Source organism: Mytilinidion resinicola (assembly GCF_010093595.1).
Source record: "Mytilinidion resinicola strain CBS 304.34 unplaced genomic scaffold BDZ99scaffold_21, whole genome shotgun sequence".
Classification (NCBI taxonomy): domain Eukaryota; kingdom Fungi; phylum Ascomycota; class Dothideomycetes; order Mytilinidiales; family Mytilinidiaceae; genus Mytilinidion; species Mytilinidion resinicola.
In genome coordinates, this window is record NW_022985457.1 from 513,724 (window position 1) to 526,168 (window position 12,445).

Sequence of the window (12,445 nt, forward strand, 5' to 3'; positions counted from 1 at the left end):
TACAAACTTCACCACCATCCCTTCGCATTCCCTCTACAGCTTCTAAGATACCCCCACCATGAAGCTTTCCAATCAGTCTGCCGTGCCAGTATATACTATCGCCGGCTCAAACACATCTCGACCACTTCCAGACTGGCTTGTTCGCAAAAGGAAACGCAGCTTGAAAAATGATCCCGAGTTCGCAAACCGCGTTGAGCTCCTTCAAGACTTCGAGTTTGAAGAAGCCAGCTCCTGTGTCCGAGTGAGCGAAGATGGCGACTGGGTGATGAGCACAGGTATGTGCTGTAGTCCTTACTATCACACAATATACTCACTATTGTCCAGGAACTTACAAACCTCAAATACACACGCATTACCTCCCACATCTATCCCTCTCATTCGCGCGGCACACCGACACACTAAACGACACCTTCGTCCTCCTAGGCTCCGACTACACGAAATCTCTCCACCTCCAAACAAATCGCTACCTTGAATTCCACAACCCCGGAGGCTGCCACTATGCGACTCGGATACCACGCTACGGGAGAGGCCTGGTATATGATCGACAGTCGGCAGAAGCTCTAGTTCCGGCTGTAGGGGTGAATGCAGAAGGGAATGGCGAAGTCTTTCGACTCAACCTCGAAGTGGGGCAATTCATGAAGGGCTACGAAGTGGATGTAGGTGGCGATGATTTCACATCTTCCGGCGGAGGTGCCCTACAAGGCGGAATCAACGCCGGAAGCGTGAACGCAGCCGCAATCGCCGAGGAGAGTCACAACCTGCTAGCATTCGGCACATCATTAGGCACAGTTGAATTCTGGGATTCGCGATCGAAGAGCAGGGTTGGGATTCTATCCGCACCACCTGGGAATGCATTCGAAGGCAGACCGGAGATTACTGCACTGCAATTTCATCGCTCCGGCCTCGAACTCGCTGCAGGCTACTCGACGGGCCAGATTCAATTATACGACCTCCGATCCCCCGTACCCCTACAGAAGCGCGACCAAGGTTACGGCTACCCGATACAAAATCTCATATACCTAAATCCCGGCATTGCAACCCGCGCACAATCCTCCGGACCAAAACTGCTCTCAGCCGACAAACGCGTCATCAAAATCTGGGAACCTAACGAAAAGCTCCCCTGGACCTCCGTCGAACCAGCTGTCGGCGTGGACCTGCACCACGTAGAATGGTGTCGCGACAGCGGCATGCTCCTAACCGCCAACGAAGGAAAGCAACAACACGCATTCCTCATCCCCCAGCTCGGCCCCGCTCCAAAATGGTGTACGTTCCTCGACAACATCGTCGAAGAGATGGCCGAGGATCCCGACGACCCGAACGCCTTCAGCAAAAACCATACCGGCGAGGTCTACGACAACCTCAAGTTCCTCACGCTCCCGCAACTTTGCGCACTAAAGATCGATCATCTGCTAGAAACGCACCCGGGAACTCTAAAACCATACATGCACGGCTACTTCATCAAGCAACAACTCTACGAAGAAGCGCGCCTCGTCGCCAACCCCGAAGTGTGGCAAGAACAGCGCCAGAAATCGATCCAAGAGAAAATCACCAAAGAGCGCGAAAGCCGGATCCGGGGCCACAAGAAAGTCGCCGTCAAAGTCAACCGCAAACTCGCCGAGCGCATCCTCGAGCGCCAAGAAAAGTCCGAACGGCGCAGCGCGAAGAAGCTCCTCGAAAGGCGCGGTGGCGGCGACACCGACGACCTCCCGCCTCCAAACGGCACCGCAGCAGAATCGACAGCAGCCATACCAAAGGGCCTCCTCGGCGACGCCCGCTTCGCCAGGCTCTTCGAGGACGAGGACTTCGAGGTCGACGAGAGCTCCCGCGAGTTCCAGTCCATCAACCCCAGCACCACCGTCGCCGCCGCGCCGGCGAAACCAAAGGGCCTCACGGCCGTCGAGGAGGAGGAGCTCGCGGACCGCCGCGGCTCGAGCTCAGACGACTCGGATGACGACAGCGAGGGCGAGCAACAGCCGCTGCCGAAGGAGAAGGACGACTGGCGCATCTCGTCGGTGTCGTATAAGCGGCAGCCGGCACGCCCGCAGCGGCCGAAAATGGTGGTGTCGAGCTCGAAGCGGAAGCCGGCGCAGACGAGGGATCGCTCGTTTGGGGAGCGCGCCGCGGGGTTTAAGGAGAAGAAGGTGAGTTATAGTGGAGATAGTAGAGGGGTTGTTGGGGAGCGGGAGATTACGTTTGCGCCCGTCAAGGAGAAGAAGGAGAGGCCGAAGGGGAGGGAGGAGAGGAGTGAGAGAAGTGGGGGGCAGAGGCATGATCGGAAGGATAGGAGGAGCGCGAGTGGGAATGTGTTTAGGGGGATGTGAGGGGTTTTTTGGGGCGGCGATGATATACGTATGAATATGAATATACCCGGTTCACATTGGCGCTGCACTTGCTATTTATTTTGGAGAAGCTGCATGTGTGTGTGCGTGTGTGTGATGTGTGCAGAAGACAAAACTCTCATTGGTAAATGCCGAAAGGGGTGACACCGTTTCTACGCCAAAGCTGCGCGAAAGCCAGCCGGCGATAGATTCTAAATACTATGCTCGCGCAAAGGCCATGAGCGAGCTGCCACATGCGGCACCAAATCTGCGATCCAGAAAAAGGAGGGGAACAGGGGATTTGTTGAAAAGAAGATGTATAGAAAACCGAAAGGTGGACTTTAAGTTTGAGAATCGTGAGGGCTGCCTCTAACTACCGACACCGTCGCCTGCTCGCCCGATGATGCGAAAAACCAAGTCAAGCAAGCAAACAGCGTTGCCCGTTCGTTTGGCGGCCGGCGACCCGCCCCTCTATCTATCTCGAGCGTTATATGACAGCTACCCCCACCTCCCACCTCCGTGCTTCACCACTCCATATTAGTACGTTGCTCTGGGTTGAATGTCGGAGGGGTGGGTTTAGGTCGACTCCTGCTTCGTCTGCAGGTATTGGTAGGCGCCGAAGGCGAGCACGCCGCCGATCAGGATCAGGGCATATAGACCGACGCCCAGGCCGCCAGCATCGGAGGAGGAGACGCTGCCGGGTTCGTAGGACTTGGGCTTTGGGTCGCCCTCCTGATAAGACAAACATGTCAATATAGGTTCTATAAGGTGGAGCTCTACTCAGGGACAGTGATTCGGCCGAGGTAACTTCTCGGGTGTGTACGGGGAAGGGCGGTGTGGGGTATGCAATTGGTACGGGGTATGGAGATGTGGAGAGGGAGAGAGGAGGGACTGTACCTGTCGCTTCAGTGTCCCTACCAGCAGGCCTTCGAGGATCTCGCGGGCTTCGTCGCTGTGGCCGACGTCTTCGAAGGCTTCTGTTGCGTCTTGGCCGCCGACGTCTAGGAGGACTTCTTCTCCACCGCTATACACAGATACGCATTAGCATTCATGCAATCCACATCCACTCATTCCAATTCATTAATGTCGTTGTGATTGGCCGGGCTCGGGATATTTGTTTAATAGCCGGACCTGGCCTCGCTACGAAGGTGTGCGAAGGCGGAGGGAATTGGAAGAGACGTACGGATGCTCATCAACGAAGCTCGAGGCGTTGTAGACCTTATCGTGGATAACGAGGAAGAGGTCCTTCTTGGTCGCGTGCGCCGAGATGTCGGAATACGTGAACTCCTTGTCTGCCATTGCTGCCAGCTGTTCCCAACGGAATTTCTGGACGTGTTCGAGTGTAAGATCGAGGTGTTCGGGGGACGGGCGGGGAGTGCTAGCGGGCTGCTATTCGAGCTGGCGGTGCGTGAGATGGTGAATGGGTAGCGTCAAGTGCTGCGTTGCTGGCGGTGGACAGATATCGTGGGGTAGGCGGACGGGTGAGGTTCTCGGTGGTGGTCAGGTTTGCGGACAACTACCGTGCTCACACTCCGCCGAGCGAGCCCTGGGTGCGAATTGGTTCGGGAGATGCGCGATTGGCTGGTCCGCTATCCCACCGGCCGGCACGACTTGAGGGGGCCGATTTTGTTCCGATGGATGAAAAGAGCAATTTGATCCGCCGTGAACTGCTGAAAGGAACAATGCTGTACGGGGTCACGCTGAGTCTCTCGCCGCCAATCTACTGTCGTTCAAACACCGTCAATTTACGCGTTTCGAGGACAGCTTAGTCAAAGAAAGCATCTGCTGGTATCGACTCCTCCACCACGTGTGTGTATCGAGGGCGCCGGAACACCATCCCTCATTCGGATATCATGTTCCCTCAGCAGAGCAAACATTTCTCAACGCACCCGTATTGATCGTGCGGGAATCTAGATACCCGGGTGTCTGTCAGACAGGAGCATGGTCGACCTATTGCTCTGGGCGTTACGGCTCCGGAGGTTGCGGTTCTTTTTGTTTCGGAAGTAGAGGGCATTCGTCTCCGGGAACTGCTGCTGTCTGATCATCTCGCCGAGCCTAGGCACTGGCTACAGGGTTGCTAATGGACCCCACAGATTCACTGGTTGAGCTTCTCACGAAGATGGTTGTGAAACTCCATCCTCATCTTGCACAGAAACAGTAACGTTCATGACTGAATCGAAACTCGTTGATCATTTTACACTATCGAGATGAGATAATCAGGCGCCATGCTCTGCCTTCATGCTTTCTCGTCTCCAATCCCACATGGTAACGAGGCCAACGCCATGCTACCAAACCAGTTCCTCCGGCCTCCCCCTTTTCCCTTCTCGGTCAAGAATTTACAAATTACGACCTCAAGATGATCGATAATCAAGCACTACGCTTAACCCCTAAGAATCCACGAAGAGCCTCGTTTTCCAAATAATTGCCAGTACTTCACCTGTAGAACCCCTCATCTCCGCCGTCTCCCTGCCCTGCTCCTGCACCTGCTTCCTGCCCTCTTGGCGCCCATCCCGCCGCATACGGGCCTGTTCGTCCAGGTGGCTGATACGCTTGATAGCCCGCGCCTGGTGGTGGGGGCGAGCTAGGTACTCCCGGCGGCGCATGCGATGGCGGCTGTGGGTGTCCATAGGGGTCTGAGGGAGGCTGCTGGGGGGAGTATAGAGCATCGTAAGGGGCTCCTGTGGCAGGAGGCTGCTGTTGAGGAGGATAGCCCGGTGGTGGCTGGTTCGCAGGATGTTGGCTTTGAGCGATATTTGAGGGCGCGTAGCCTTCGTAGCCGGGCGCGGAGGCTTGTGGAGCCTGGCCGGGGATGAAACTGGCGCGGTTGTCGATGGGGGAGTCGTAATGGCCTGTGGCGAGTTCTTGGGGTCCAAAGGTTGATTGGGGTCGGCCTTGGCCCACTCGCAATGGCTGCGCGTAGGGATCTGCTTGGGGCTTTGGGCTGGTTCGTTGTGGTTGTGGCTGTGGTTGTTGTCCTGGAGGGACCATGAAGAAGGCAGGGCCTGTGGGCTGGCTAGCCGGGTATTGTGAGGGGGGCTCTGATGAAGCGCCTGGAGGTCCCCCGCCATAGAAACGACCTGGATCTTGAGGAGGGGGGCTCTGCGGAGGATAACCTGGTGCTCCTTGCGGTGCGCCATACGCGGCCTGTGGGGGCGGGGCTCCGTATCCGTATGCGGGCCGGCCATACGAAGGTTGTGGTGGTTGTGACATTGATGCTTCGAGGAGCGACTCGTAGTCGCGGCGAGCCTTGATGAACTTTTCGTTGAGCTGTGTGAAGTCGTCTGAGATGATCTTAGCATAATCGTCTTCCAATACGTCAGATTATCCTACCCTTCTTCTGTGAGTATTTCCCGATGAGTTCAATCAGCTTCGGTCGTATTGCCAGTGTCGAATGGTACAAACTCTAGACTTCGGTCAGTAACAATGCCCCAGCAATAATTTCCATAAGGTCTCGTACCGTGATCTCCTCGTTGTCTCTCGCGTCACCGTCGCCTGCTCTTGAACTTGTGCTCAGTAATGCCAGCAACTTTTCCACATTCCTGATTTGCGCGAATACCTCAGCCTCCATCTGTGCCTCCCTCTCTAGCTCTTCTTTGGTGGGGTCCTGCAGCTTCTCCACATAGTTCAGTGGGAAAATGCCCGTTTGCCCCCTCAGAGATCCCTTCCACCAATCCTTGTATACCGATTCAAGAACAGCAATGATGTCTCCTTTACGAAATTGTAATTCGCCAGGCTCGGACGGTTGGAAGTCGAACAGACCTCGTACGCGTGAAACGGTTGCGGCTGTGGTTCCAGATGGTAGTGGCGTTGAGCTTTGTTGAGTAGGCTGGGAGCTTGAATTGCCCCCCGTTGGGGCATTTGACTTGGCAGCTGATGGCGCTGAAGATGCCTTGTCCTTTATCGAGAGTGCTAGGGCCATTTGAAGCTCCTCTTCCTCCTTTTGCCGGTCGGTGTCCGTGATTTGAGTTTTCTGGGGTTTGGAGGGCGCTCTCAGGTTAGGATCTAAAACAGAAGTCAGCCTTTGCGCGATATGGAAGACAGCCACTGTAGGAATCCGATTCCCGAGAATCAGGTCACGTACTCTGTGATTTTAGCTTCATGTAAGCTCCCTGCATGATGCCCAGATCCGGATCTTTGGAGAACATCTCACTCCACTCAGCCATTCGCTCCAAGATCTTAGCCTTGACCTGCTGGTGGGTGTTCTGTCCAAGTTGTTAGCCCATTATCACCACGACTATCATTATGCCCGCAAGACGCCCGGGTAAAGATGTGTTCAAACGCCCCAACAAGGTATGGACATACCCTATCCGCAGCCAACCTCAGAAGCGCTTCCGTGAAGCTCCTACTAGCTAGTTCTTTGTGCATATTGACTCCGCAGTTCTGACTCAACGCATTTGCCAGTTCCAGTGTATAAAGTTGCACGTTGGCATTGCGATGCGCCAACCGCTTGATCATGGCTGCGACGGCATCTTTGGCGCCCGACTCTTGTGAGCCGACTTTGTCACAGACATCCTAGAGACCTCACATGTCAGCCGTTCTGTCCCATATCATTCCACCGTATGACCCTATATTCTTCCTAGCCTGGTGAACAAGCGACGTGTACGGAATCGAAAGGACCGAAACGCGTGGCGCGGAGTGTTACGTTGGGATAGGAGCCGGTGCATACCAGTATGTATTCCCAGTTCTCGCTGGTCAGATTCTCGTCGGTGGCCTTAACTACAGAAACGGCACATTAGCTGCGGTTCATAAGACTCGAATGACCACATTGATGTCCAACGCTCCAAGCTGATAGCTCCGCAAGGAACCGCAGTCTGATTGCGCAGCTCCGTCCTCTTCACTACTAGAAGCACTCACCCACGACATCATCAAAGACGTTCTGCTGAGCTCGAAACATGGCTTCCAGGTTTCCACGACTTCAGTCGACCTGTTCGCCCCACGAAGCGCTCTTCTCCGGGTATGTGCAGTCGAAACGTGGCGGTAGGTTGCGTCAGTAAGGGCAGGAATATTCGTGAGGTTCGAGAGCAAAAATAATGCAGAGGATAGCAGGACTAAGGAAGGAAAGAGTGAAGCAGTTGCTACCTAGAGGTTGAAGCTGCGGTATTGCGCCTCGAATCCGCACCTGAGCGCGGGCCCCGCCCCGCCTTGGCGAATAAATCGTCACCGGGCGGCGTCAGCAGTGCGCCTCCTGTGCATCTTCATCGCCACAGGTGAGACCGCGAATATTACCGCTTACGACGGACAGGAACCCCTATACGACATCATAGCTGTTGCACTAGGACTGCAAGAAAGAGCAGAATGACTCCGCCAAGATGTTCTTCATGCAATCCTGTGTTCGAAGGCTCGAAACGACGCGTGCCGTTTTTGATATTACGGGCCTATCTCCCATCGCGGCGTCAAGGGCATTACTCCAGCATACTAGATGAACTCCTAAAGAGAACCATCTGCCCTCCTAACATCATGGACATATCTTACCCTTCTTCCTCATCAATTTCCCTACATTACATGCCCTAAACTACCTTCTTCTAGCTCTGTCCAGGCCTACCCAATTTTGTCTTCCTCTTTTTTAATCGTGGGTTCATCTCATCCTCCCTCTTCCTCTTACGAGGGGCTTGTTCGCTAAGTTTGGCCTGCGCAATTGCTTTCTCCAACATCTTCAGTCGCATCGATTTTAGGTCATTCAAGTACCCGTCCAGGATCATGGTGGAAGGCCTGTTGACGAGCTTCCACCACTTTGCGTTTTCCCCGTGAACCATTGCTTCGGCCTGACTTTCTGGCATCTTCCCAATCACCTTGAATTCTATCTCCTGACCATCAACGGTTATGTACTTGCGTCCCCTGGACCCTTCCTCTTTCCACCCATGATGGGACTTCATGAAGGCGTAGACTTTTTCTACTCCGCTAGCGACATTCTGCCACCAAAATCGCTGCTGTAACTCATATATGGGCGGGCCCTGCAATCGCGACCCTCCTGGCCAATAGTCCTCGAGGTACTTCACTATCGCTGGAGGCATATCAAGGTCTAACTGGAAGGTCTGCACACTGGTAGGCAAGCCGTGAGCACGAAACGTCCCAAGGTCGACGACTTTAAGCAACACCAATGGAGACTTTGTGCGGGAAGATCTCTGCGGTGGAATGATATTGCTCCAGTATCGGAGTCGAACGTGTAGGATACCCGGCCAGGAGCGGCCCGACGACCGTGCCAGCTGGTTGTAATGGATGCTGAGGCAGCTGAGGGCGTTTGTGGTCTTCGTGTACGATAGCAAAATCGACGTGTCAGTTGTCGCGCTCGGAAGCCAACTGTTGCGCATCTCATCGATGTCTGCTTCGAGTTGCTTGCAGACGCCGCACAGCGGTGTTGTGACTCTGAACTGCGTCCTCCCAATCCTGATATACATAGTCTCAGAGGCAATTTGCTGACGGAGCTCGGCAGGGAGGTCGAGAAAATTAGGCCGAGCCATGACTGAGAGAAGAGCTGCTGAGAACGTGGAGATGTGGCCTTAGTGGGCTGTTTGAGCGGTGGCAGTTTGATCGAGTAAGAGGCGATGAGACGAGATGAAAAGGCGAGAGCACGCTTCGACGTGCTGGCCTTATACGAGAGCTGAAGGTTGAATAAGGTCTTTCTATCACCGTGGATGGTCTGATGTCCTCGCGCGAACGACTTCACAAGATGTTCAAATAATTTGGCGCCGTTACAAAATTCCCAAACGCCATCAGTTCGATGATTCTTGGATGATTAAGGTAGTCTTGGTAATGTGTGTGGAGCGAGCTTCGAACCACGGATGAGTATCTAGAACACCAAACCCCATCACCTGGTACTACCACACAATCATTTCTCTTGGCCTGCCACAGTATGTGCTAGGCGCTTAAGGCCTCTCACATTACCTCCGCCCGTCTAGTCCATACTTCTTGGACGTATCCATCCCAGAGTTCAGTACTAGACGAACTGATCAAACCCTACCACTCCTTCAGGTTTGTACAAGCCATTGCATCTACCTGACTCTTTGGTAGCTTTCCATTTGTCTCGAGCCGCACCATCCTGTCTGTGACCTTTGTAAAGATCCATCCCTCGTTCTCTAAGGTATTACTAGGCTCCCTTCTGCTGTATGCGCTGATGTAGACGAATATGTGCTTTAAAGTGGCGAGCCAGAATTTCTCTTGGCGCCCATCGATGGAGCACCTCCCTTCCGGCCAAGCCTCTTCGATGGCTTTTAGCTGCTTTGGTGGCATCGTGGTGTCGATTACTACCTTCTCGACAGTCTCCGGGAGCATGCTGATGTCGTAATGGTCGAGATTGTTCTGGTACATCACATTGCGAAAGATGCTCAAGGTTGGCATGGGCGCTGGCGGAGCATTGTCGAGGTAACATTGTAGTCGGACCTCCTGGACGCCTAACCATTTGCGACCCGAACAAGTTGCCCGCAGTTCGAAGTCTCTCTGCAGTGGGACGAAGCCATACATTCCATAGGTATCTTTGACTGAAACGTCGATTGTTCCCTCAGGAAGCCAGCTAGAGCGCACTTCTTCGATGTCTGACTCCAGTCGCTTGCAGATCCCGCGCAGTGGAGACTGCACACGGTAGGTGCTATCCATGAGCTCGACGTGGAAGGTCTCACAGATGATTTGCTGACGGATCTCGGCGGGCAGGGCGAGAAGAGGTGAAGCCATAGTGTCGAAGTGTCCTCTCAAAGGATACTTATAGAGACAATGGTGGCTAAAAACTTGGTGATGAGAGGATTGTCGGTTTTGGTAGGTTGTGTGATGTGAAGTAAACAAACCGAAGAAAGCTTTGATGGACAGGCTTTATAGAGGCGCCAAGGCCTCTCACAGCGGTGAATGGCCTGCGAGCTTAAGGCATGGTTTACGGCTGTGCGCCGGTCGACCAGTGATCAAGAAATGGTATACTCGACATTCACCTCCGGGCCTCAACAGCTCTGGTATAAATGGCAGCTCATCACCCCTTCTCTCCCTCTCACTGTCCACAACATCTCCATCATACCCACACAGCCCACCAACACCGCTCCACCTCTTCGACAATTTCAAGGCTTTCAATACTTTCAGCACAGTGTCACTTGCACCCACGTACAACCACCACCCAGCAATGGCTCCCTCAATTCTTCTCGCGCTCCCTGCTGAGGTGCGACAACAGATTCTTTCCGAGGCCCTGAACATTTCCAGTCCCATTCTCGTATTCGACGAGGATATCAAGATTATCACTCCGCTAAATGGCATCTGCAACCTCCTCCTAGCAGACATCGACGAGCTACTGAACAGCTGGATTCCCGAGCCTGCGAGCACGAAAGTCGTAGTCAAGTCTCGCGAAGGCCTACAAAAGCTCGCAGAACTCCATCGCCGCTGCACCAAGCGCGCCGCCGCCCAAGGCCTTCCGTGGCCCGGTCTCGGAAAGATCCAAATCCCTTGCATCCACAACGAGTTTTCGCGGCAAGGTTCACTGAAGACCGTCTCCGCCATCCATCGCGTAAAGCTCACCGAGCTCGAGAAATTCGACATGACACTCCTCCCGAAGACCGTCAAGAAAATTCTCATTGACCTCACGATGCCCTCGGAACCGCTCAAGGCCCTCGAAGAATTGTTCCCCCTCAACACCGTGCAGTTCGCAGCTCCGCCACCTAGGGCGCTAGAGGATTTCTGGGTTAAGCTTATCATGAAGCTGAGAGAACGCATCGAGACACTAGCCCGCAATCTCATCACAGCTGGTAGAGGGGAAAAGCGGGTCCACCAGGCCATAACAGTGGGCACTACGGAGGTGGCGCTGAAATCTATGGGATTCTTTCCGCAGAGTCAGGTTAAGGCGATGCTCCATTCCACTCAGCCCATCTGGCGTACATATTGCTTGCAGTGGCATAGCGCCGCCTCCATGTCGTTCTTCGAGAGCTATTTCCCAGGGCTTCGGTCTTCGCGTGATCATTGGAGAGGGATGTTGGCAAAGATGCAGAGAGATAGAGAGAGGTCTCTGCGGGTGTTGCACCGAGAGGTGAAGAAGGAGCAGCAGGCTAAGGAGTATGAGAAGAAGAAAGCTAAGGAGTATGAGGAGAAGAAAGCTAAGGAGTATGAGGAGAAGAAGGCTGGTCGGAAATAATGATGCAGCTGCGAGATATGCTGAATACATGCGCTAGGACATACGGGCCCGATTTCTTCTTCTCATTCAACGATGGGTCAAGCTGGAATCACTAATTGGTTACCTTGATTTTGGTGAGAGGTGGTCCTCGACGCTCAACCTCTCGTCTCAGCTTTTATACATTTCTTGACTTTCATAGCTTTTCTGTACTTTTAATCAAAGTGAACTTCTACATCAGCTCGTTCCGTTTGCGCGAAGAACTTTAGCCGTGGTTGAATCTTTAGTCCTCTCTTCTGCTTACTACCCTGGACATGGGTTGCCTAGTCGTGCGTGAGAGGTATACTATTTCGAGAGAATCGAAGATACTCTACATATGATCTAGAGATGGCTTTTGCTCCTGCTTGTTTTTCGGATGGCCTTTGTGTATTCTGTCCGATAGCTTTGTTGTCTAGGACCTCTACAATGAAATGGATGAGCACTTAGTGTCTGAATGTTTGATAGCTCAGGAAATGTGTGTCCTTCTCTTCGTTAATCGCAAACGTGGGAAACTATTTGTTGCAATGAGTTTGCGGAATTGAGTTGTATCGTATAGAGACGACGCACGTGGGCATCTCTTCAGCAAAGTCTGACACGCATGTTTTCTTCTCGGCGGTGCTCGTATGGAAATTTAGCTTGTGATTGCGTCGTCTCAGTGACATGCAACCCTAAACTGTTTTTATAGAAACACGTCAGATTGTAGAACGACAGTTGTTGAATATAAGAGGCGTAGTTCGCTTACTTGAGGCCATTAGATCAATAATAAGACCGTGTCCGTCCGTGATACGAAGTAGAAGCTAGACTTCATCCTTCACGATCCCCCAAACCCAGTCTAGGCAGCGCCACCCGACCCACTTCCAAGATCTCTCCCGCTGTCCGCGTTATTCCCACGAACTGGAATCTGGTACTGGATGCAGGAGTGTAGGCGATACCAGCGTCCCATCTACAATGATAGCGGCAAGATATCGCAGCTCCACGCGTCCCCTGCACCAACACCAAAAACCCCTCCAAACAG

At 53.5% G+C, this 12,445-nt stretch overlaps 6 protein-coding genes across 6 annotated transcripts; 2 read left to right on the plus strand and 4 right to left on the minus strand.

Moving 5' to 3' along the window:
* Nucleotides 1-58: 58 nt before the first annotated feature.
* On the plus strand, nt 59-2,321 carry BDZ99DRAFT_451811 (uncharacterized protein; the record flags this gene model as incomplete). The annotated part of the gene is made up of 2 exons (XM_033718237.1): nt 59-275; nt 325-2,321. The coding sequence occupies 2 exons, from the start codon at nt 59-61 to the stop codon at nt 2,319-2,321; spliced, it is 2,214 nt and encodes a 737-aa protein (XP_033571626.1).
* Nucleotides 2,322-2,894: 573 nt separating this feature from the next.
* On the minus strand, nt 2,895-3,617 carry BDZ99DRAFT_481127 (cytochrome b5; the record flags this gene model as incomplete). The annotated part of the gene is made up of 3 exons (XM_033722371.1): nt 2,895-3,050; nt 3,216-3,342; nt 3,502-3,617. 3 exons carry the CDS (start codon nt 3,615-3,617, stop codon nt 2,895-2,897), a joined length of 399 nt encoding a protein of 132 aa, XP_033571627.1.
* An 869-nt stretch (nt 3,618-4,486) lies between these two features.
* Nucleotides 4,487-7,426, minus strand: BDZ99DRAFT_451815 (uncharacterized protein). Its single transcript, XM_033718238.1, has 7 exons — nt 7,173-7,426; nt 6,985-7,034; nt 6,621-6,830; nt 6,400-6,520; nt 5,776-6,320; nt 5,649-5,721; nt 4,487-5,599 (listed from the first exon to the last, which is right to left on the minus strand). Exons 1-7 carry the CDS (start codon nt 7,210-7,212, stop codon nt 4,752-4,754), a joined length of 1,887 nt encoding a protein of 628 aa, XP_033571628.1. The 5' UTR covers nt 7,213-7,426; the 3' UTR covers nt 4,487-4,751.
* A 91-nt stretch (nt 7,427-7,517) lies between these two features.
* Nucleotides 7,518-9,137, minus strand: BDZ99DRAFT_467349 (uncharacterized protein). Its single transcript, XM_033721001.1, has one exon. The coding sequence runs from the start codon at nt 8,774-8,776 to the stop codon at nt 7,841-7,843; it is 936 nt and encodes a 311-aa protein (XP_033571629.1). The 5' UTR covers nt 8,777-9,137; the 3' UTR covers nt 7,518-7,840.
* A 135-nt stretch (nt 9,138-9,272) lies between these two features.
* Nucleotides 9,273-9,983, minus strand: BDZ99DRAFT_525497 (uncharacterized protein; the record flags this gene model as incomplete). The annotated part of the gene is made up of 1 exon (XM_033726001.1): nt 9,273-9,983. One exon carries the CDS (start codon nt 9,981-9,983, stop codon nt 9,273-9,275), a length of 711 nt encoding a protein of 236 aa, XP_033571630.1.
* Nucleotides 9,984-10,797: 814 nt separating this feature from the next.
* Nucleotides 10,798-11,617, plus strand: BDZ99DRAFT_467351 (uncharacterized protein). Its single transcript, XM_033721002.1, has one exon. It carries the CDS (start codon nt 10,825-10,827, stop codon nt 11,413-11,415), a length of 591 nt encoding a protein of 196 aa, XP_033571631.1. The 5' UTR covers nt 10,798-10,824; the 3' UTR covers nt 11,416-11,617.
* The last annotated feature ends 828 nt before the right edge of the window (nt 11,618-12,445 follow it).

Bases quoted from the DNA above. Each gene is read 5' to 3' on its own strand.
- BDZ99DRAFT_467351 (XM_033721002.1), top strand. From the start codon at position 10,825: ATGACACTCCTCCCGAAGACCGTCAAGAAAATTCTCATTGACCTCACG.
- BDZ99DRAFT_467349 (XM_033721001.1), bottom strand. From the start codon at position 8,776: ATGGCTCGGCCTAATTTTCTCGACCTCCCTGCCGAGCTCCGTCAGCAA.
- BDZ99DRAFT_451815 (XM_033718238.1), bottom strand. From the start codon at position 7,212: ATGTTTCGAGCTCAGCAGAACGTCTTTGATGATGTCGTGG. The intron at 6,831-6,984 runs GTATGCACCGGC...TGAGGTCTCTAG, and splicing joins AGAACTGGGAATACATACTG to GATGTCTGTGACAAAGTCGG. The intron at 5,600-5,648 runs GTAGGATAATCT...AGATCATCTCAG, and splicing joins GAAATACTCACAGAAGAAGG to ACGACTTCACACAGCTCAAC.